The sequence below is a fragment of the Microcaecilia unicolor genome, chromosome 2 (assembly GCF_901765095.1).
Source record: "Microcaecilia unicolor chromosome 2, aMicUni1.1, whole genome shotgun sequence".
Classification (NCBI taxonomy): domain Eukaryota; kingdom Metazoa; phylum Chordata; class Amphibia; order Gymnophiona; family Siphonopidae; genus Microcaecilia; species Microcaecilia unicolor.
The window spans coordinates 396253969-396271878 of record NC_044032.1 but is presented as its reverse complement, the minus strand read 5'-3'; the positions used below and the strand labels follow the sequence as shown (position 1 = coordinate 396271878).

Here is a 17910-nt window from a genome sequence, read left to right as displayed (position 1 = left end):
GGACTTGGGGAAACACTGGCTTAAGTAGCAGTCCTACCTTTGACCACTATAAACGTGACCAGCCACGTTCACTTAGCTGGTTAAGTTTGAGCTGGCCAACCCCCCCCCCCCCAAAAATGGATATTCAATGCTGATCACTGGAAATAGCCCAATCACAGCAGTTATGGGGTCTGCCTCCTGCGGTGTGAATTTTGGGCCCATAGTTTATCTATGTGGTTGAATTGATGGAAAAACAACTGGAAAAAAATAAACTACTGTGATGTACAAATTGAAGTGGAAGGCAAAATATCAGTGGTAATACCAATTGTGGTTGAGGCTCTTGGGGCATACTGATTGGATTTCCAAAATACATGGAAACTGTACATTTAAAAGGCTTAACTCCATCAAAAAATGCCCTGCTTGAAACAGGTTACATTAATGCGTCAGAATCTCTGATTCCTAGTTCCTTGGGTAGGACCCAAATTAGCAGAGTTAAAACCAGTCAGTGTTGGCTGTGATGTGCCATACATGAAGACATATTCTATATAATAAAAAGCACCTCCAACATTCTGAAGCTGACTCCGTGGCACTGTGGCAGTATAGGGTTTGAAAGTCTGTAGTTCAGTGTTTCATTGGCTCTCGCTGTCCCCGCCCTCACGTCGAGAAAACGGAATGCTGCATAGTTGCCAAGCAAACAAACACGACATCACAGGAACGAAGAACCAATCAGACAGAACGGAACTTGAAGGAGGGAAGTAGAGTGGATTGAATCTCTAACAAACAATCATATACAGGGGGGTACGAACATCAGTGGAGGCAAGTGCACAGAACGGAAGGGAAGACAAATATTTAATCATTGTCACTCACTCACACACACACACACACATACACAACACTCAATCACTCTGTGTATCTCTGTCTTATACTGTCTGTAAAACACACTGTCACTCTCAATCTCTCACATGGGCAACTGTATGTTGCATTCTCACGAGTAAGGAGCTCTTCTGATGTGATTGTTAAACTGATTGAAGGGCCTGAACAAGGAAACTTTTAACACATTGTAACACAGTTTACACAAAAAATATTGTATATAAAGAAATCTTATACATGTAAACAACAATTACATTCAGAATACAACCGTGGAAACATTAATGGCAGGAACTCATTACATTGCTAGTGCCCGTTTCATTGCGTTAAGAAACGGGCCTTTTTTACTAGTTACTACTATTACTTACTGTTGTAATCATTATTATTATGGAATTTATGTTCACCTTCCAAGGTGGCTTCAAGCATTTGAACTCAGTCACAATAACTCATCAGACCTCTTATGTCTTTTTTGCCAGTTCCTGTATATTAAGACATGGTAAATATCGGTGAGCTTCGCAAGAGATTGTTCTCTGCCACGAATCTGTAAAAATGACTAGTTTCTCTAAATCAGCGCATCAATTGTAACTAGCAGCTTGATTAATAATGTTACGCAGGCTCCGAGGTTCAAAGAGATTTATGGGCTGAGTCACTAAACTGTTCTATTGATGGTACAAACATCGCCAGTCGTTCCACTGTTCACAAATGATTTAGCACAGGTGAAAACCCTCTGTATGTCACTTGAGTGTAGCCGCATTAAAGTGAATGCAGCCGTATGTTTTCCCCTATCTGCTAACTTGCAAAATATGTAGGAAATTGTTTGAGTGGCCCACTTGCCACTCAGATATTGTTCACCACGTGACAGGCCGATATTAACTAATAAGCAAGCTAATCTGGCATATATAATTATTGCGTGGGGGTTCCATACAGCTGAAGCTCATCCACCTCCAACTGCTCCCTGACTCTCTCACCCAAACTCACTGAGGGTCACTGTATGATTGTGTGGTGCGCCCTGGGCATAGGCTGCTCTTGGGGCGCTTTACTGTTCCTCTTCCCTGTTCCAGCTCTTATCCCCTCTGGCTTACTGCTAAAGTCTTGTGGTTTCCTCTGTCCAGGCAGCCAGAAGGCTCATTTAGTGCTAAGGTCAGGGAATAAGGAGAGGGGATGTGCACATAACAAGGTGCCATCATTTAAGGACCATAACACAGGGAGTGACCTGTTCTATGAGGATGTTTATGTTCTTATAGAATATTAGCATAACCCAGCATGAGAACGCTATAATAGAGGCACTAACATTTACGATAGGTGTGTATGACTTGTGTAAATAATAATGTCTAGATGGGACACTTACGTGTGCAACTTAAAATAGTCTGTATTAGTAATAAATCTTTTTATTGAATATAACAGGTCCATGATAACAAGAGCACCATAGTTTACTAATCATAGCCCCTCCCCCTTTATATCCTCTTAACAAAGTTAAACTAAAACCATATATATAAGTACATAAGTACATAAGTACATAAGTAGTGCCATACTGGGAAAGACCAAAGGTCCATCTAGCCCAGCATCCTGTCACCGACAGTGGCCAATCCAGGTCAAGGGCACCTGGCACGCTCCCCAAACGTAAAAACATTCCAGACAAGTTATACCTAAAAATGCGGAATTTTTCCAAGTCCATTTAATAGCGGTCTATGGACTTGTCCTTTAGGAATCTATCTAACCCCTTTTTAAACTCCGTCAAGCTAACCGCCCGTACCACGTTCTCCGGCAACGAATTCCAGAGTCTAATTACACGTTGGGTGAAGAAAAATTTTCTCCGATTCGTTTTAAATTTACCACACTGTAGCTTCAACTCATGCCCTCTAGTCCTAGTATTTTTGGATAGCGTGAACAGTCGCTTCACATCCACCCGATCCATTCCACTCATTATTTTATACACTTCTATCATATCTCCCCTCAGCCGTCTCTTCTCCAAGCTGAAAAGCCCTAGCCTTCTCAGCCTCTCTTCATAGGAAAGTCGTCCCATCCCCACTATCATTTTCGTCGCCCTTCGCTGTACCTTTTCCAATTCTACTATATCTTTTTTGAGATACGGAGACCAGTACTGAACACAATACTCCAGGTGCGGTCGCTTGAGGCTTGAGGTCTTGACTCTGATACAATAGTCTGTAAAATAGCCTGTGTAAATATCAGCCCCGCCTATGCCCTTTCCATGTGAAGTTGCTGTGCTTATCCCACCTCATACCTGAAATCACTTTCACTACTTTTCCTTTTTAATGTGATAACGCCTCTTTCTTTAGAATTAACATGGGAAGAAACCTCATTAATTGCAATAGGTTTGAACTTGATAAATCCTCTGGTCTTTCTCCAACTCAGCAAGCTAAGCAGCTGTATAGCTCTGAAAGCAAAAAGGTAAACCCCCAGTAGAGAACCACTACAGAAAACAAACAAACAAAAAAAAGACATAAGTACATAAGTAATGCCGCACTGGGAAAAGACCAAGGGTCCATCAAACCATCTTACTCATTTCAATATCTTTTTAGAATGGAACTAGCCAGATTTGCTATATTTATTTACTGTAACAAAAGGGGTACTGAACACACCAGTACTGTGATAATGAAGTGCAATTACAAGCGATTAGAGAGCAGGGACTGAAGTAAATCACACTCTTAACTCTTAGTAACTCTTAGTAAATTCTGTATGTGGCACTCAAAATTGTGTATGCAAATTTGGACATGCATCCAATTTGAACTGAATAACGAGCCAATTGGCATCAATTGGGTGCTAATCAATTATTGGTGCTAATTAGCAATAATTAGAATTTATGCATGCATCTTTGTAGTCGTGCTGATCTGAAAAGGGGGTGTGGCCCTGGGAGGAGCATGGGTGCATCAGAGGCGTTCCTAGAATTTGTGTGTAGTGTTATAGAATATGGCTGGCAGAGCATTTACACCAGATTTCAGTTGTTTAAATCCTTATGCCCCAAATTGGGTGCAGAACACAGCACCAAGCGCTATTTTCTAAATTGCACCCAACTTAGAGCGCCGTTTATAGAATAGTGCTTAGGACCCATTTTTTTTTTTGGCATCCAAATTTGGGCGCCATTTTCTAAATTTAGCCCTAAGTGCCTTTTCACAGACTCAGGGCTGTCCTGAGTCGGAAAAAAAAGCCCTGTTCGACTTGCCTCCTAGCACTGTCACCCCACCTACTGTGTCACAGCCAAGCAGAGGAGGCAATGGACGGGGCACAAGTTTGGCACCCTCACCTCCCTTGCGCCCTGTGCAGCTACAATGCCTTTACATGGTTCACTACAGCCCCCCTCAGACTGATTACATGTCCCAAGTTCTGGGAACCCCTGCTGCTCACCTTCATTTAGTATTAGGTGGTCTTGTATTCTGGGGTCCAGCTAGAACTGACAAGCAAAAGTATTATTGAAATGTTTTAGGTTTTGAAAAATTTGAAAGTCAAAAGTGGAAAGAAACTGCATATGAAATTCGGGCACAGCCAGCGTGCCACTGCTCGTTTTTTGAACCAGTGATAATTGTGCAGTGTGTTTCTTCTCCAGGTACCTAGTGATGGAATTAATGGATGCCAACTTGTGCCAGGTTATTCAGATGGAGCTGGACCATGAGCGAATGTCTTACTTGCTGTACCAAATGCTTTGTGGCATCAAGCACCTTCATTCTGCTGGCATCATTCACAGGGTAGGGAGATGCCAGGTTTGAGGAATGTTTATCGTTTTTTTTGAAGGATATATTTACAGGGTTATTTATTTATTTAAGATCCTGTAATTAATCACCGAACCTGCAAGCTGCAGGCAGTTAGATACTGTATATTGCTATCTCTCTTATTTTTTAACCAAATAAAACCCTGCTATAATACTGGAATTCTTGTTTCTTCGGCAATTGTCAAGGAGGAAAAATGTGGTTGCAAAGAATTTAAGGACAAAGTATTGTTACGGCTTTGCAATTCTTTCAGAATACAAAGATGGTACAGTATATTTAAACTATAAATCTGGTATCTATTTATGACTTTTTTTTTTACTTCATTTTTGTAGGATTTAAAACCCAGTAATATTGTAGTAAAGTCAGACTGCACATTGAAGATCTTAGACTTTGGATTGGCCAGGACGGCAGGCACCAGCTTTATGATGACTCCTTATGTAGTGACGCGTTATTACAGAGCACCAGAAGTCATCCTGGGAATGGGATACAAGGAGAATGGTAGGACTACAGCTCCCCTTAATAACTAACAAATTGGAACAGCCAGGAGTGGATTTTTACCTAAACATTTATGGGAGAAAGATTTTCTAAGTCATCATTCATGTGCACGACTGTCATTCCACTAACACAGATTGCTGTGGCCCAAGCTAAAAGGAAAACATAGTATTTATTACCTTGTCATTGACTTTATTGTAAATTTTAAAGGGAATTTTATTTTTTATCTTAATGTAACAGTGTTAATCTCTGGTAAATTCCAAATTTAGCTTTTGTAATCCACATAGAACCAAATGGTAGATAGCGGAATATAAGATATTGTGTTATGTTATGTTATCATCATCAGCTGTGGCTCATACATCAGCTCAACAAGGACACTCTGTGGTCAGTTTTTAGCTGTCACAGTGGCCGTATCAGTTAATACTAGGGTGTAGATTCACTTAGGACTAGATTCAATAGAAGGTGCTCAAAAGCAGCACTGAAAAAAACTCCATGCAGAGCACTGTTCTGTAAATGGCGCTCCGAGTTGGGTGCCATTTATAGAATAGTGCTTAGAGCTGATTTCCATGCCAAACTTTGGGCATGAGGATTTACACCAACTGAAACCTGGTGAAAATCCTGGCGTGTAATTTAGAAGCAGATCCCCAGTATTCAGTAATACTGTGTTCTTGTTTAGTGAACGCCCCTGTTCTGCCTATGGCTTTCCCAAGGCCGTGCCCCCTTTTGAATTGTGTGCTATAAGATTTACACATGGATCTTCATGTGCGTGCAAATCCAAATTGTTGCCAATTAATGCTGATTGTTAGCACCCCACTGGCTCTAATTGGCTCATTAGCCAATTTAGTGGAGTGCGCATCTCAGGATAGTGTGCAATTTTGTGTGTAGAAATTTGTGCACCATTGATAGAATCTGGGGGTTAGTGTAGGTCTGTTGTTAGGAAGGCCTAAAGCAGGGGTGTCCAACCTTGGTCCTTGCCCAGTCAGGTTTTCAGGATTCCCACAATGAATATTCATGAAATCTATTTGCATTCAATGTAGGCAGTGCATGCAGATAGATTTTGTGCATATCCATTGGGGAAATTCTGAAAACCCGACTGGGTTGTGCCCTCAAGGACCAAGGTTGTACACCTCTGGCTTAAACTAATGGGTTGATATTCAATGGGAGTTAACCAGGTAAGAGCATCTTGTGCCTGGTTAACTTCTGCAGACTGATTCCACTGTAGATATTCATCATACAGAATTGCCGAGGATCCACCAAACCTATGACCAGAAGACTGACTTTATAATTCAGATCCCACATGCATATTCTTACAATGCATGATTTAACATTTTGGGATAGACTGTAGTAGACGGCAGCCTAACCGGCAATTATAATATCTCTTGGATGCACCCTCTTAAACAATACAATATCCTACAGACATCAAGAATGCAACATATTGGTCTTACTGTTTTCATAACCTCCTTCAGTCCTGGCACAGATAGATGAAAAAGAGAAAAACTATCTGTTATGAGGTTTCCCTTGCAGCCAAAACGTCTCCCCCTCCTCCCATTAATCTTTTTTTGCCTAGTCACTTATAGCCCTTCCAATTTTGCACTAAGATAGTCTATATAATCATCACAAGCTATCTTCTTTTCCTCAAATTCTCATGGTACCATGTCCTCTTCCAGGACCAACAACCATCTCAAACAAAATCCATGATTTATCCTACTGTAAAATGCCTCGTTACTTCTTAATAACATTGCACAATATCCTCTACAGTACAGCATCTCAACTTTGTCCCTCTGTTCTTATCTGTAACCCACTTCCTTTCCAAGCTTCTGTTGTAAATCCTCACTAAACCATTTATTTTTGTTTACAAAGTGTCATGACCTTCATTTCTTTGGAGCAGTTATGTGTAAAATGTCCTTCATCACGGTCTGGTACCACTCTTCTAATGAACACTCCACTGATCCTCCTGTTCCTTCCCACTTTTTCTCCAAGAGGCACCTCACCAATTGTTCCTGATCTCTCTTATCTCTAAATTTCCCCCCCCCCCGAACCTCCCATTTCCTCCCCCCCCCACAACTAATTCACCAATCTTCAGACCAAGGTCAAACCTCACCACAAAGTAGTCAGACTAAGGAACCTGAAAAGTATCTAAAAAGGTCACTTCCCTCATTTTTAATAGAGTACATGTACCAAATAAAAAAATCTAATGTATGCTCCTTTACATGTCTAGGGTCTTTCACAATCTGTATCAACCCAGTGTCTCTCAGGCTAGCAAAATAGTTATCTCCCTATCCAGTTGCTCTGAGGAATCTCAAAGCAATGGGGTAGCAATAAAATCAACCAGTTTATTCAGATCTTCCCCTACTGACTCAAGAATGGGGGAGGGTGACTGTGATAGTGTGAGCGATGGAAAGGCATGGAGTCTTCGCAAAATACAGACAGAGGGCAGTGCAGTGTCAAAAGGAAAAGCTTTATTACTGAACAAAATGGGAAATAAAGTGCAGACCTGTTTCCTCACAGGTTTTTCACTCTCAATAAAGTTTCTCAAACATAGTCCTGGAACCTTGTCAACATTCACTCCTAGCTCTGAGGTTTCAAGGAAACTTCTCCCACCTCGTTGAAGCCTCTGCTTCTGGCAATTACAGGATAACAATCTCTGTTGAGGTCTGCTCCTCTTCCCCAGGCTCTCATCAAGTACTGCAGCCAATGGAAACCCTCTGGGAGTCCTCTACATTTGGGTTCCTGTCCTCTCTCTCTCTCTCTCTCTCTCTCTCTCTCTCTCTCCTGGAGACCACTGTATTGAGGCCTCCCTGATCCACTCTGCTCTAGGACATTTAACCATCTCCCGGCCTTAGCTCCGCCTCTCTGACTCAGCCTCTGACATGGCAGGTTAGCACCACCTGCTGTAAGATCGCTAACCTGCACGCTCAGTGACGGAGTGTTCCTACGGACACCTGCCGCTATACCATTCACTCCCACACAGTGACATATCAACATCGGGCCCTACCTTCAATGATAAACACGATCCTGAAAAGATTTCATATCCATTTGGCTTAATCACATATGGTTAAATTCTATAAACAGCACTGAAAAATTGGCACCGGAAAAAATAGTCGCACAGCACTGTTTATAAAATAGTGCTTAGAGCTGATTCCTATGCCCAAAGTTGGGTGCCAGTATTTACACCAGCTGAAACCTGGTATAAATATTGGCTCCAAACTGGGCATTTGGACATGGGCATGGCATGATTCTATAACAATGAGTGCAATTTTTGGAATGCCCTGCCCTGTGCCTGGCCATTCCCCCTATTGAGTTGTGCACTAGTGGATTTGAGCACCCAGTGTTATAGAATAACGAGCAGGAAGATGCATGCACATATTCCAATTTCTGCCAATTAACTGCAATAATTGTTTGTTATCGATTTATGTAACGTTAATGGCTCATTAGCTAATTAATCTACTTGTGCATTTTTGATCTGTGTGCAAATTTCAACAAACATTTTTCAGCGCCATATATACAGTCCAGGGGATAATGTTCACTACAAATCCTAGCAACCCCTTTTCTCCATTTAGCTTGTCATGATTAATATAAAATCTTATATCCCTCTAGACATAGTTGCAATAGACAAACCCTACTCTGACTTCAGGCCAAATCTCTGTAATTAGTAGCAAACCCAAGTGTTCTTTTAATACCAAGTCCTTTATTAATGAGGTTTTGTTCTATACAGAACATGGATTTATTAAACCACGTTGCCAGCTGCAATGAAAACATCCCACATTCAATGATCTCTTAACTTGGACTAAAGCCCAGTAGCCTCTATTGACCTTCTGTGGTTTACAATTAGCTTGCTTGTCGCACTGTGCTAATCATAAAATGGTATGACCTTCATTCGTCCAGGCCATAATTTTATACTTCATCCCACTTTTGAGGCCTGTCAAAGGGATCATTAAAGGGTGTCTGCTGAGCCACCTGGTGGAGTTTCAAAATGTGGAAAAAGGGTCCTAGAGACATCGGGGGCAGGCGTTGTCACCCTTACATCACTGAAAGGACAGGGATAACAGCCAGTCCCACCAGGTTCTCTTGGATGAGTTCTGACAGCCTAGCTGGGCAGAAGATGTTTTGTGCTTCTTTTACACCCCTCTGTCAGGAAACAGGTGAGTTGCAAGCTTGATGCCATCCCAAAATGTAGAAAAAGGCTTCAAGAGACATCATAGCTGATGTTAATGTCCTTGGATGACTGAAGAGGGGAGACTAATAGCTGATCCCAAGTTCTTACAGTATGGTGAGACAATAGATGCTTCATGCTGTCTCTAAATAGCTCTGCAGTTCCTTATTCCAGGAACCTGGTGAAATCCACTTTGTGCCCTACAAACAACATTTTTTCTATAGGTTTTATTTTGAAACTGTGTAGGTAAAAGCGTTTTTGCCAGATAACAGATTATTGTCCCTAATGTCACATATCTGTAATATTCAAATCTTGCCTATGGTCACAGCCGAGGCCTACATACAACTGTGACCCGCTGAGTGAAAAGGTACCAAAAGTGAGCTACAAATAACAGAGATGTGTAAAAGTTTGAAGGGGTAAATCTGGGCAACTTTCATTTTTGAAAGTTTTGGGCTCATTTTCAAAACAAAAATACATCCAAAAAAATGTGATAAGGTGGTAGATGGACGTTTTTCTCTCAAAAATGTCCAAGTTGCAATTTTTGACACTCTGACTCTAGATGTTTTTCTCTACAGTTCATTTATATTTCAAGGGGAGAGGGGTGTTTTGGGTGGGACTTGGGTGGCACCGAAAGATAAGATGTTTTAATGCAATAATGAAACAAAACGAAAATGTCCAGGGCCAAAATTAAGACACTTTTTGCTAGACTTGTTACAATCACAACTAAGTGATCAAGAGGTGCCCTAAATGACCACTGGAGAGATTAAGGCATAAGACTCCCTTACTCCCCCAGTGGTCACAGACTCCCTCTCACCCCCTTATGGTATGACAGTGACAGTATATACCAGGCTGTATGAGAGCTTCAGATATGATGGCCATTCTTGTTAGAGCAAAAAGAAAAACAGCACCTCCTCTTCTCATAAATATTACTGCAGTACACTACTTATCAGAAAATGGTTATCAAAAAATGGAGGAAAAAGCCTCAACAGACTCCGTTAATTTATAGGCACACATCCGTTAACCTCAAGGAGCAATTGCTGTCATCATTGGCAAAAAACTTCCATAGACTGTCCAATTTTCAAAATCCATTTATTAAATATAAGAACTTATCTTGTGTGGATGCCCAGCGTCTTTCAACTCTCCACAGCTGACTAAGGCCAAAGTTTCATGAGCTTCATCAGGGTCCGTGGTAGATTTAGCTGTCAAAGAAAAACATGTTTTAGCATCTCAAAGGTAAAAACAAATGCAGTTTATAACCACAGTAAATAGCTAAACTTCATTTCAATGCTGCGGCTATCCGGTATCACCCTCCAGTGGAAGCTTAAAAAATGGCGCCTCCCCCCACCCCCCTGATATATACTAATTTCAGATGCCGGCTTTATATATCAGCCAATCCTGCAAAAGTAACAGACATCAATCACCAGTGTAAACGCCTGACTCAGGAATTTAACAGAAATGGCAACTTTCATATCTGGAGTTTAAACCCTTGGGTGTATCATTTGTAAACGAAAAATCCATTTCTGTTCTTGTTGTAAGTGCAAACGTCTCCTTTCTCCTCCTCTGTTGTTTAGTGTCACTCATTGTAAAATCACACAGTGCAGTGATTCGAACACGTGCTGTTTCTATTCATAATGTAAATCAAGGGGAGCTGAGGTCTTCTTGATGTTAATATTACTTTTGTGTTCTGTCAAACGTGTGACTATCTTCCTTGAAGTCTGTCCAATGTATAACTTATTACAAGGACACTGGATAAAATAGATCACATTCTCTGAGGTGCAGGACGTCTTAGAGCGTAAAGTAAACCTTCTCCCAGATTGGGTTTCAACAAACTCCTTAGTAACCATCATGATGTCACACATCTGATATTCTCCACCTCTAAAGTGCCCAGAGTCAGCCAAAATTTAGCCCTCTTATACGCCATATTAATCGCAAATTCGGCGAAATCTCAGAAACTGCCCCTCAGTTTTCTTGGGTGACAACTGGTACTCCAAGAATGTATTCCTATCCATACTCTCCCGGAACACTGTTGACTCAAACTTTGATTCTTATGCCGAGCGCCACTCCACGTGACCAAATTTGGTCATGTCCATGTAGGCCATGTTTTCTTGGCATAAATCCTGACACCTAAATTAGATGCAGAGCAGGTGTATTCTATAATAATGCACATAGATTTTAGAAACGCCTGTGCCCCACCCATGGCACGCCCCCTTTTCAACTATTCAACTTAAAATTTACACGCACCACGTTACAGAATGCAGTTTGCGAGTTGTGCATGTAAATCTTAAATCTTTTATTGTTGATAATTGCTTGTTAACATCCAATTAACAACACTGATTAGCTAGTTAACCAATGAAGTTATTGGCATTGTTATAGAATATGCTTTGTTTTCCACCTGGAAATTAAGGCACGATATATAGAATTTGGGGTCATAGGTGTACATTTATAAATAACAGTGACAAGTGGTAATAAATATTCAAAATTCAAAATACTGAGTGCAAATATATTCATAGTCCCAAACAATAGTTCAAAATTTCAGCATTCTTCAATGACCACTTATCATTAAAGTACTTATCTGAAAGGAAGACTGAATAAATGTAGTGATTCTCAAACATTGTAGATCATATCTAGAAGCTTTCTCAATGCCAGAGCCAGCTATCCGTGCATGCGGCATACATCCACCCCGCATAACTCTTAAATTGAGATTTTGCAACCTATGTGCACTATTGGTGCCTACATTTAGGTACCATCTTATAGAATTGCCTTTTATGACAATTTAGGACTGAGAAGCCCCAATGACCTCCCAAGGATTTGCACTGATTCTTGAGTTAGGGTGTTATCTGAAGAGCAGAGGTGACTGCTGTACATAGAAAGGGCCAATCATGCTTGTATGCTTGATCGATTCTGCTGTTTATGGAATACACCTGTTACAGGTGAGCAGAAATGTGTCGCGTGCTCGAGGACCTTGGCATACTGTCAGGCTTCTTCCCCGGGAGCACTGGGTTCGTGAGCCCATGGGCCACTACCGTGGAGCGGCAGTGGCAGGCAAGATCACCTCCAAGGTAGAGATGAGACAAAACTGGACCGGAACCCCGGACTGGAGTTCTACACAGGAACACTCGGAACTGGAACGCACCGGACGGGTGCGCACTGGAGTGGGGCCCGCTGGACTGGAACACACTGGAGGGCCCCACAGGACTGGAACATACAGGAGTGAAACCCGCTGGACTGGAACACACTGGACCTAGGCTTCACCTACGCTTGACCACCTTTCCCCGAGGGTTGAGCCCTCAGGTTCTGGCAGCCGGTAGGACTTACAGGAAAACCCGGAACTGGAACTTGCAAGCAGGAACAGCAGGAATGAAGATCCAGGAGTGCCCCCTGGCACCTAGGCGCAGGCAAGGCCGACAGGCAGGGACTGTCCGGGTTCTGGCAGTCGGCAGGTTTAAACACAATGACTAGTAAACTGTACCTAGGCTAATAGAAACACTATACCCAGGCAAACCAGTCATACACAAGAAACATACACAGAGCACACTCAGGAGACTTGAAAACTATACACCCGCTAACAGCAAAGCTGTGCCCAAGCTAACAAGTCATGCACTGGAAACAAACACAGAGCACTAGCAAAGCTATACACAGGCTAACAAGCCACACGGTGCCTAAGCTGGCTAGTCTAAACAAACACAGAGCACTAGCAAAGCTATACACAGGCTAACAAGCCACACGGTGCCTAAGCTGGCTAGTCAAACATAGAAACTCACACAGAGCAAACACTGAAACAGTGTACAGAGCACTCTATACACCAGGGCCCTAGATGAAATGCAAAGGCCCGGGCTGTAGTCTCTAAGTGATTAATAAAGCCTTTCCACACCAGAGGCACAGCTGCAGCAATCACCTTGCATCCAAACAGAGGCTTGACACACAGAGAAGTCAGCCCAGCGGGAGCCATCTTGGATACTGGCATAGAGGAGTTGGCGGCAGCCATCTTGGAAAAGGCATAGCCCACACAGGTGAGGTTCAGTAGGGCAACCAGCACACAGAGCCAGAGAGAAACTAAGACAGAGACAGACACAGAGACAAGCAGAAGCCAGCACAGCCACCGACCCCCAGAAACAGGGCAAGTCCGAGGGTGGTCACGGCCACAGACGTAACAAAATGCCTTATCCAAACATGGTATAGTTATTGTGTAGCTATATTTTGAAAAGAAAAACTACATTAATTAAACAGTTTACATGTTTAATTAGTTTTAATGTTTTTACTTGCTATTGTGTTTGATGTTCACTTATACTAGCTCATATTTATTCCTTCATTAAGTTGTTCTTATGGTTAAAAATAAAGTCAACTGTTCTTGTTTAATAGCTGACTGAAGGGTACTTTAAAGAAATAAAATGTATATTTGGGGGAATCTTGATAAAAGTTTTAATTTTCCTCAGCTACATGCTCTCCGTTTACAAATATAACCAAAGTAATAGCTGTTAATTTCAATATTGTTTTTTTAAGAGATTTATCATATTGCACTTCTCTGATTAACCTTATTTTTTAAACTTTTCAGAATGAATTGTGTAATTAACCTTCACTTTTTTCACTCTGTACTTTTGTTTTCCTCCTTTGCTGTTCTAGTGGATATATGGTCTGTGGGATGCATTATGGGAGAAATGGTTCGCCATAAAATCCTATTTCCAGGAAGGGACTGTATCCTTGTTCCATTTGTTACAGCTTCACTGGAGTATTTTTCATCTACTACACCTAAGAAGCCTGAGTTTTCATGGAAAAATACCTCTAAGGTCATGCAGAAAACGTGTATTTTGTAGCACATCCAGTGAAAATTACTGCACAAAAGACATGGTCAAAATGGAGTGGTATCACTCAGGGATTGAGTATGTAAATGCCAGAACCTTTGCTTTTAGATGGTAATTTTGCATCCTGTTTATGTAAGTGTCTCTACTTACACACATAAATGCCAATTTTTTTGTTTTACAAAATTGGATGTCCGGGAGGAGCCAATTAAAGTGTGACACTAGAAAACTCCTTCAAATACCAGGCCCAAGTGAGTATTTAGCTGATTCTTGTGTGCCTAGAGTTTGTGATGTAGGCTTTCATTTCCTTTGCTAACTAAGAAATGCCAGCATACTTTTCAAGCCCAGAACATAACCCCTTTGAAAATTGTACAAGTTGTGGACGTATGCATGTAAGTTAGCAATTCATCAAAAATCAGTACAGAGATGGGTTGCACCATTTACACATGTAAACCTGTTATTTACATGAAAGTGTCTTACAAGTCTTCTAAAATGTTTTCCTTAGTATATTTGGATGTTACAGGCTGAAAAAAAAATGACATTCAGCAATTGAGCAGCAAGGATGTAAGTAAAAATGAAACTGGTTAACTATAAATAATAACTGATTATTTTGACCAGTAACAAAATTTACATTTTACTAGACAGCTGACTAGGGACCTGATATGCTGCCCAAATTGTATCCATAGAAGAAGGGGCTGGCATTGTGGAGGGGCTGAATGGATAAGTTATGTGTTTAAAATTAGGTCTGTTAAATATCAGGCCCTAGATGGGTTGGGAGGAAACAAGATGGCGTCTGGAGTAGACACTTGATGCATTGCTCTCGCTTATACCAGTGCTTTCCAGTCACTGCTAAGACCAAGACAGTTTCTGCCAGCATGGGGAAGAGGAAAGGAGCCCAGACAGTTCACCCTCCAATTTCCAATGCTCCGAGGTGTCTGGTACAGACCACACTTGAGGGAGTATTACTTCGCCGGGTTGGAGCTGTGCAGCCTACTTCGAGAGGAGTGCCGAGTGCATTTGCAGACCTCAGCATAGATTGGGTTTTGCTTAGCCCAGATCTGAGGCTGACCCCCCTCCTCTCTGAGCCTAGGTTTAGCAGCAGAAGCTGGTGTGGAGTCTCCTTCCTATGAAGTGGGTGAGCCCCACAGTTGTGGAAGAGTTGCTGAGCAGGGGTCTTTGGGGACAGACTTGGTAACAAGATGATCACTGCTGCAAACTGCAAGATTGGAGGCTGAATCTTCTGGAAGTAACATCTCTCTGCTGGGAGAAATTTATCAACCGGCCATAGTAACTTTGAAATCCCTCTAGAAAGCAATTAGGGCTATGGACTCCAATCTTCAAATGGCATTGAAAGAAATTAAAACTGAATTTGGGACTGTTACTACCAAGGTAGAAAGTCATGGAGATTTATTCGTTTCTCATGGGGAGCAGTTGGAGAAACAAGCTGAACAAATTACTGAATTAAAACAATTTGACCTGTTTCTGTTGAATGAAAGATCTTTGATAGCCCGGAAGCTGGAAAGTATGGAGAACCAATTGAGAGAGAACAACCTGAGATTTCTGAATTTCCCTATGTCTCCGATTATATCTCTTATTGAAATGGTGCCTAAATACTTCCGAGAGATACTGCTTATCCCCTTAGAGAATATTGGGGGGAAACCTGGAAGTTCTACTCCAACTGGAGCGAAAGGGGATTCTCCAGCTGAGTTAGATTTAATAGCATTTTTGGAGAGTTTGCTAGAGGTTGTAACAGCTAGAACAACTCTCCTTGTGACTTTCGCTTTGGAACATGATAGAGACTATGGGCCCTGTTTACTAAGGTGTGTTAGCATTTTTAAAACGTCTACAATTAGCACACGCGCTAACCGTGGAGGTGCCGCTAACGCACCTATAATGCAGCTTAGTAAACAGGGCCCTATGTTTTGAAACTATATTTCCGTCATAATAATGAACAGTTCTTGGAATCAAATATTCGTATATTTTCTGATCTATCTCAAGCAACACAAAAGTGCAGGAAAGAGTTCTGAGCCCTTCGGCCAAGGATCCTGTCTTCAGGAGCTTGATTTATTTTGAAATTTCCAGTGAAAATGTTGTATTTCCTATCAAGGAAAAAAATTGCCTATTTTTTTTTTAACCCAGTTGAATTTATTGTGGCCAGGGAAGAAGTTGGTGTTATAGTTAGCCCTAGGGCAGTGCCAGGAGAATGACGCATTTCAGCTGTGGGCTTTTATAGGTCATATCTGTTCCTCTGATGATAGTTATATTTTCCTTTTTTTGTCTTCTGATATTTGTGGACTAAATAATGAGTATTTCCTTTTTTTTTTTTAATATTGCCGCATTTTTGTTTTCCAATCTTTTCAAGTTTATGGATTCTTGTATACTTGATTATATTAATAAAAGGAAAAAAATATATCAAGCCTAAGGGGCCCTTTTACTATGCTATGTTAAGCAGCTAATTTATTTCTTTATTTCGAATCATTTTTCTTCAGCACTATCCCAAGTTCTAGGCTAATGTGGGGAGGTGGGGACGGGGCAGATTCAGAGAATGTGATGGGTAGGGAATGCCTGGGGAAATTGAAGTGACATGATTGGGGGGGGGGGGGGGGATTCAGGCATTGTGATCTGGGGAGGGGCTACTGCAGATAGCTGTACTATTGAAAGTTAATACATGGACACCATGTTATGTACCCGGGCTGATAGTGCGAGCCCTCCACTCTATCAGCCAAGGCATTTAGCATGGTGATGGTGTGTTAACTGAATGCCCTGTGCGGTGAATGCAGGGCAGATGCAGGATACGCCTCCTGAATGTACTGCACAGGCTTTGCACTTACCACCTGTTAATTTTTGCTGTGGCTATGTAGTAAGTGCAAAACCTACTGCAGTTTAGTAAAAGGGCCCCCAAGTGTAAATGGTTAGTTGTGAGTACAACGGACAAGCAACAAAGAGTCCACAAAAACATGTAGTACTTAGCTTGACCGAAGAAGCATCCTGTCCCCATACCAGATCATCGAAACCTCTACTGCTCCAGTGCAAAAGAGAGCTCTCCTTCAGTGCTGTGATACATAAACATATTCTAGGTGTCCAAAACCTCGACAAGGGCCACTTATTTTGCAAACCCGCTGCTTCAGGAGGTAGGTGGAACAAAAATTCAAAAGATTATCCAAAATGGCCACCGACTTTTATAACAAACAAACACAGGAACAACTAATCACAGACTGGCCAATTCTTAAAGGTGTAATATTCAATAAAAAGCTTGCCACTCCACAGTCATATTCAAACCCATAGGTTCAACAGTGTTAAGCGAAAAGATCCAGCATTGCTCTCGCTGTCTGAGCATTTGTTTTTTAAATCCCCACCTCTCTCAACCTTAGTCATCTGTTCAATTACTCAACAGCAAAAATCAACAAATCCATGTTTAACCTTAATACAATGCTGAACAAGAGGGGCTTCCCATTTTCTTGTAGATACACAGTGGCAGTGCTCAATAATTCTTGTTTTAAAGATCCAGGAAGGAGCTGCAGTGGAAATGAAGTCCAGTTCCCCAGGATCAAAGTTCGCTGCACAAACCACTAAGCTACTCCTCCACAGTCACTACTCACGTACACTTCTACCCAAAAGTAGGATGAACACTGTTTTACCAGTGGAAATGGGGTTGAAAATTGCCCGTCAGGAAAAAGTAGAGGCTGACCAAAGACGAATCACCACTGGAGATATGAATCCAACAGTCTTTATTGTTATAAATAAAGGACCCGACATGGGCCGTGTTTTGACGCATGCAAGCGCCTACAGCAGGGGTCAAACAGTAAACTCTATGGGTAAAAAATACTGATGAAACAATCATAAATAAAAAATTATAAACGAACAGAAAAACAAATCAATTTAAAATCCAATTAAAACATAA

At 41.5% G+C, this 17910-nt stretch overlaps 1 protein-coding gene across 5 annotated transcripts in view; it reads left to right on the top strand.

Annotated features, from left to right (window-relative positions):
• MAPK10 (mitogen-activated protein kinase 10) overlaps positions 1–17910 on the top strand; it is a 338818-nt gene that overhangs the window by 230439 nt on the left and 90469 nt on the right. For all 5 annotated transcript variants that reach the window (XM_030190605.1, XM_030190604.1, XM_030190606.1 and 2 more), the window contains 3 exons: positions 4409–4547; positions 4901–5066; positions 13834–13905. In XM_030190605.1, the coding sequence (XP_030046465.1) occupies positions 4409–4547; positions 4901–5066; positions 13834–13905 (377 nt within the window). The remainder of the gene's footprint in view (positions 1–4408; positions 4548–4900; positions 5067–13833; positions 13906–17910) is intronic.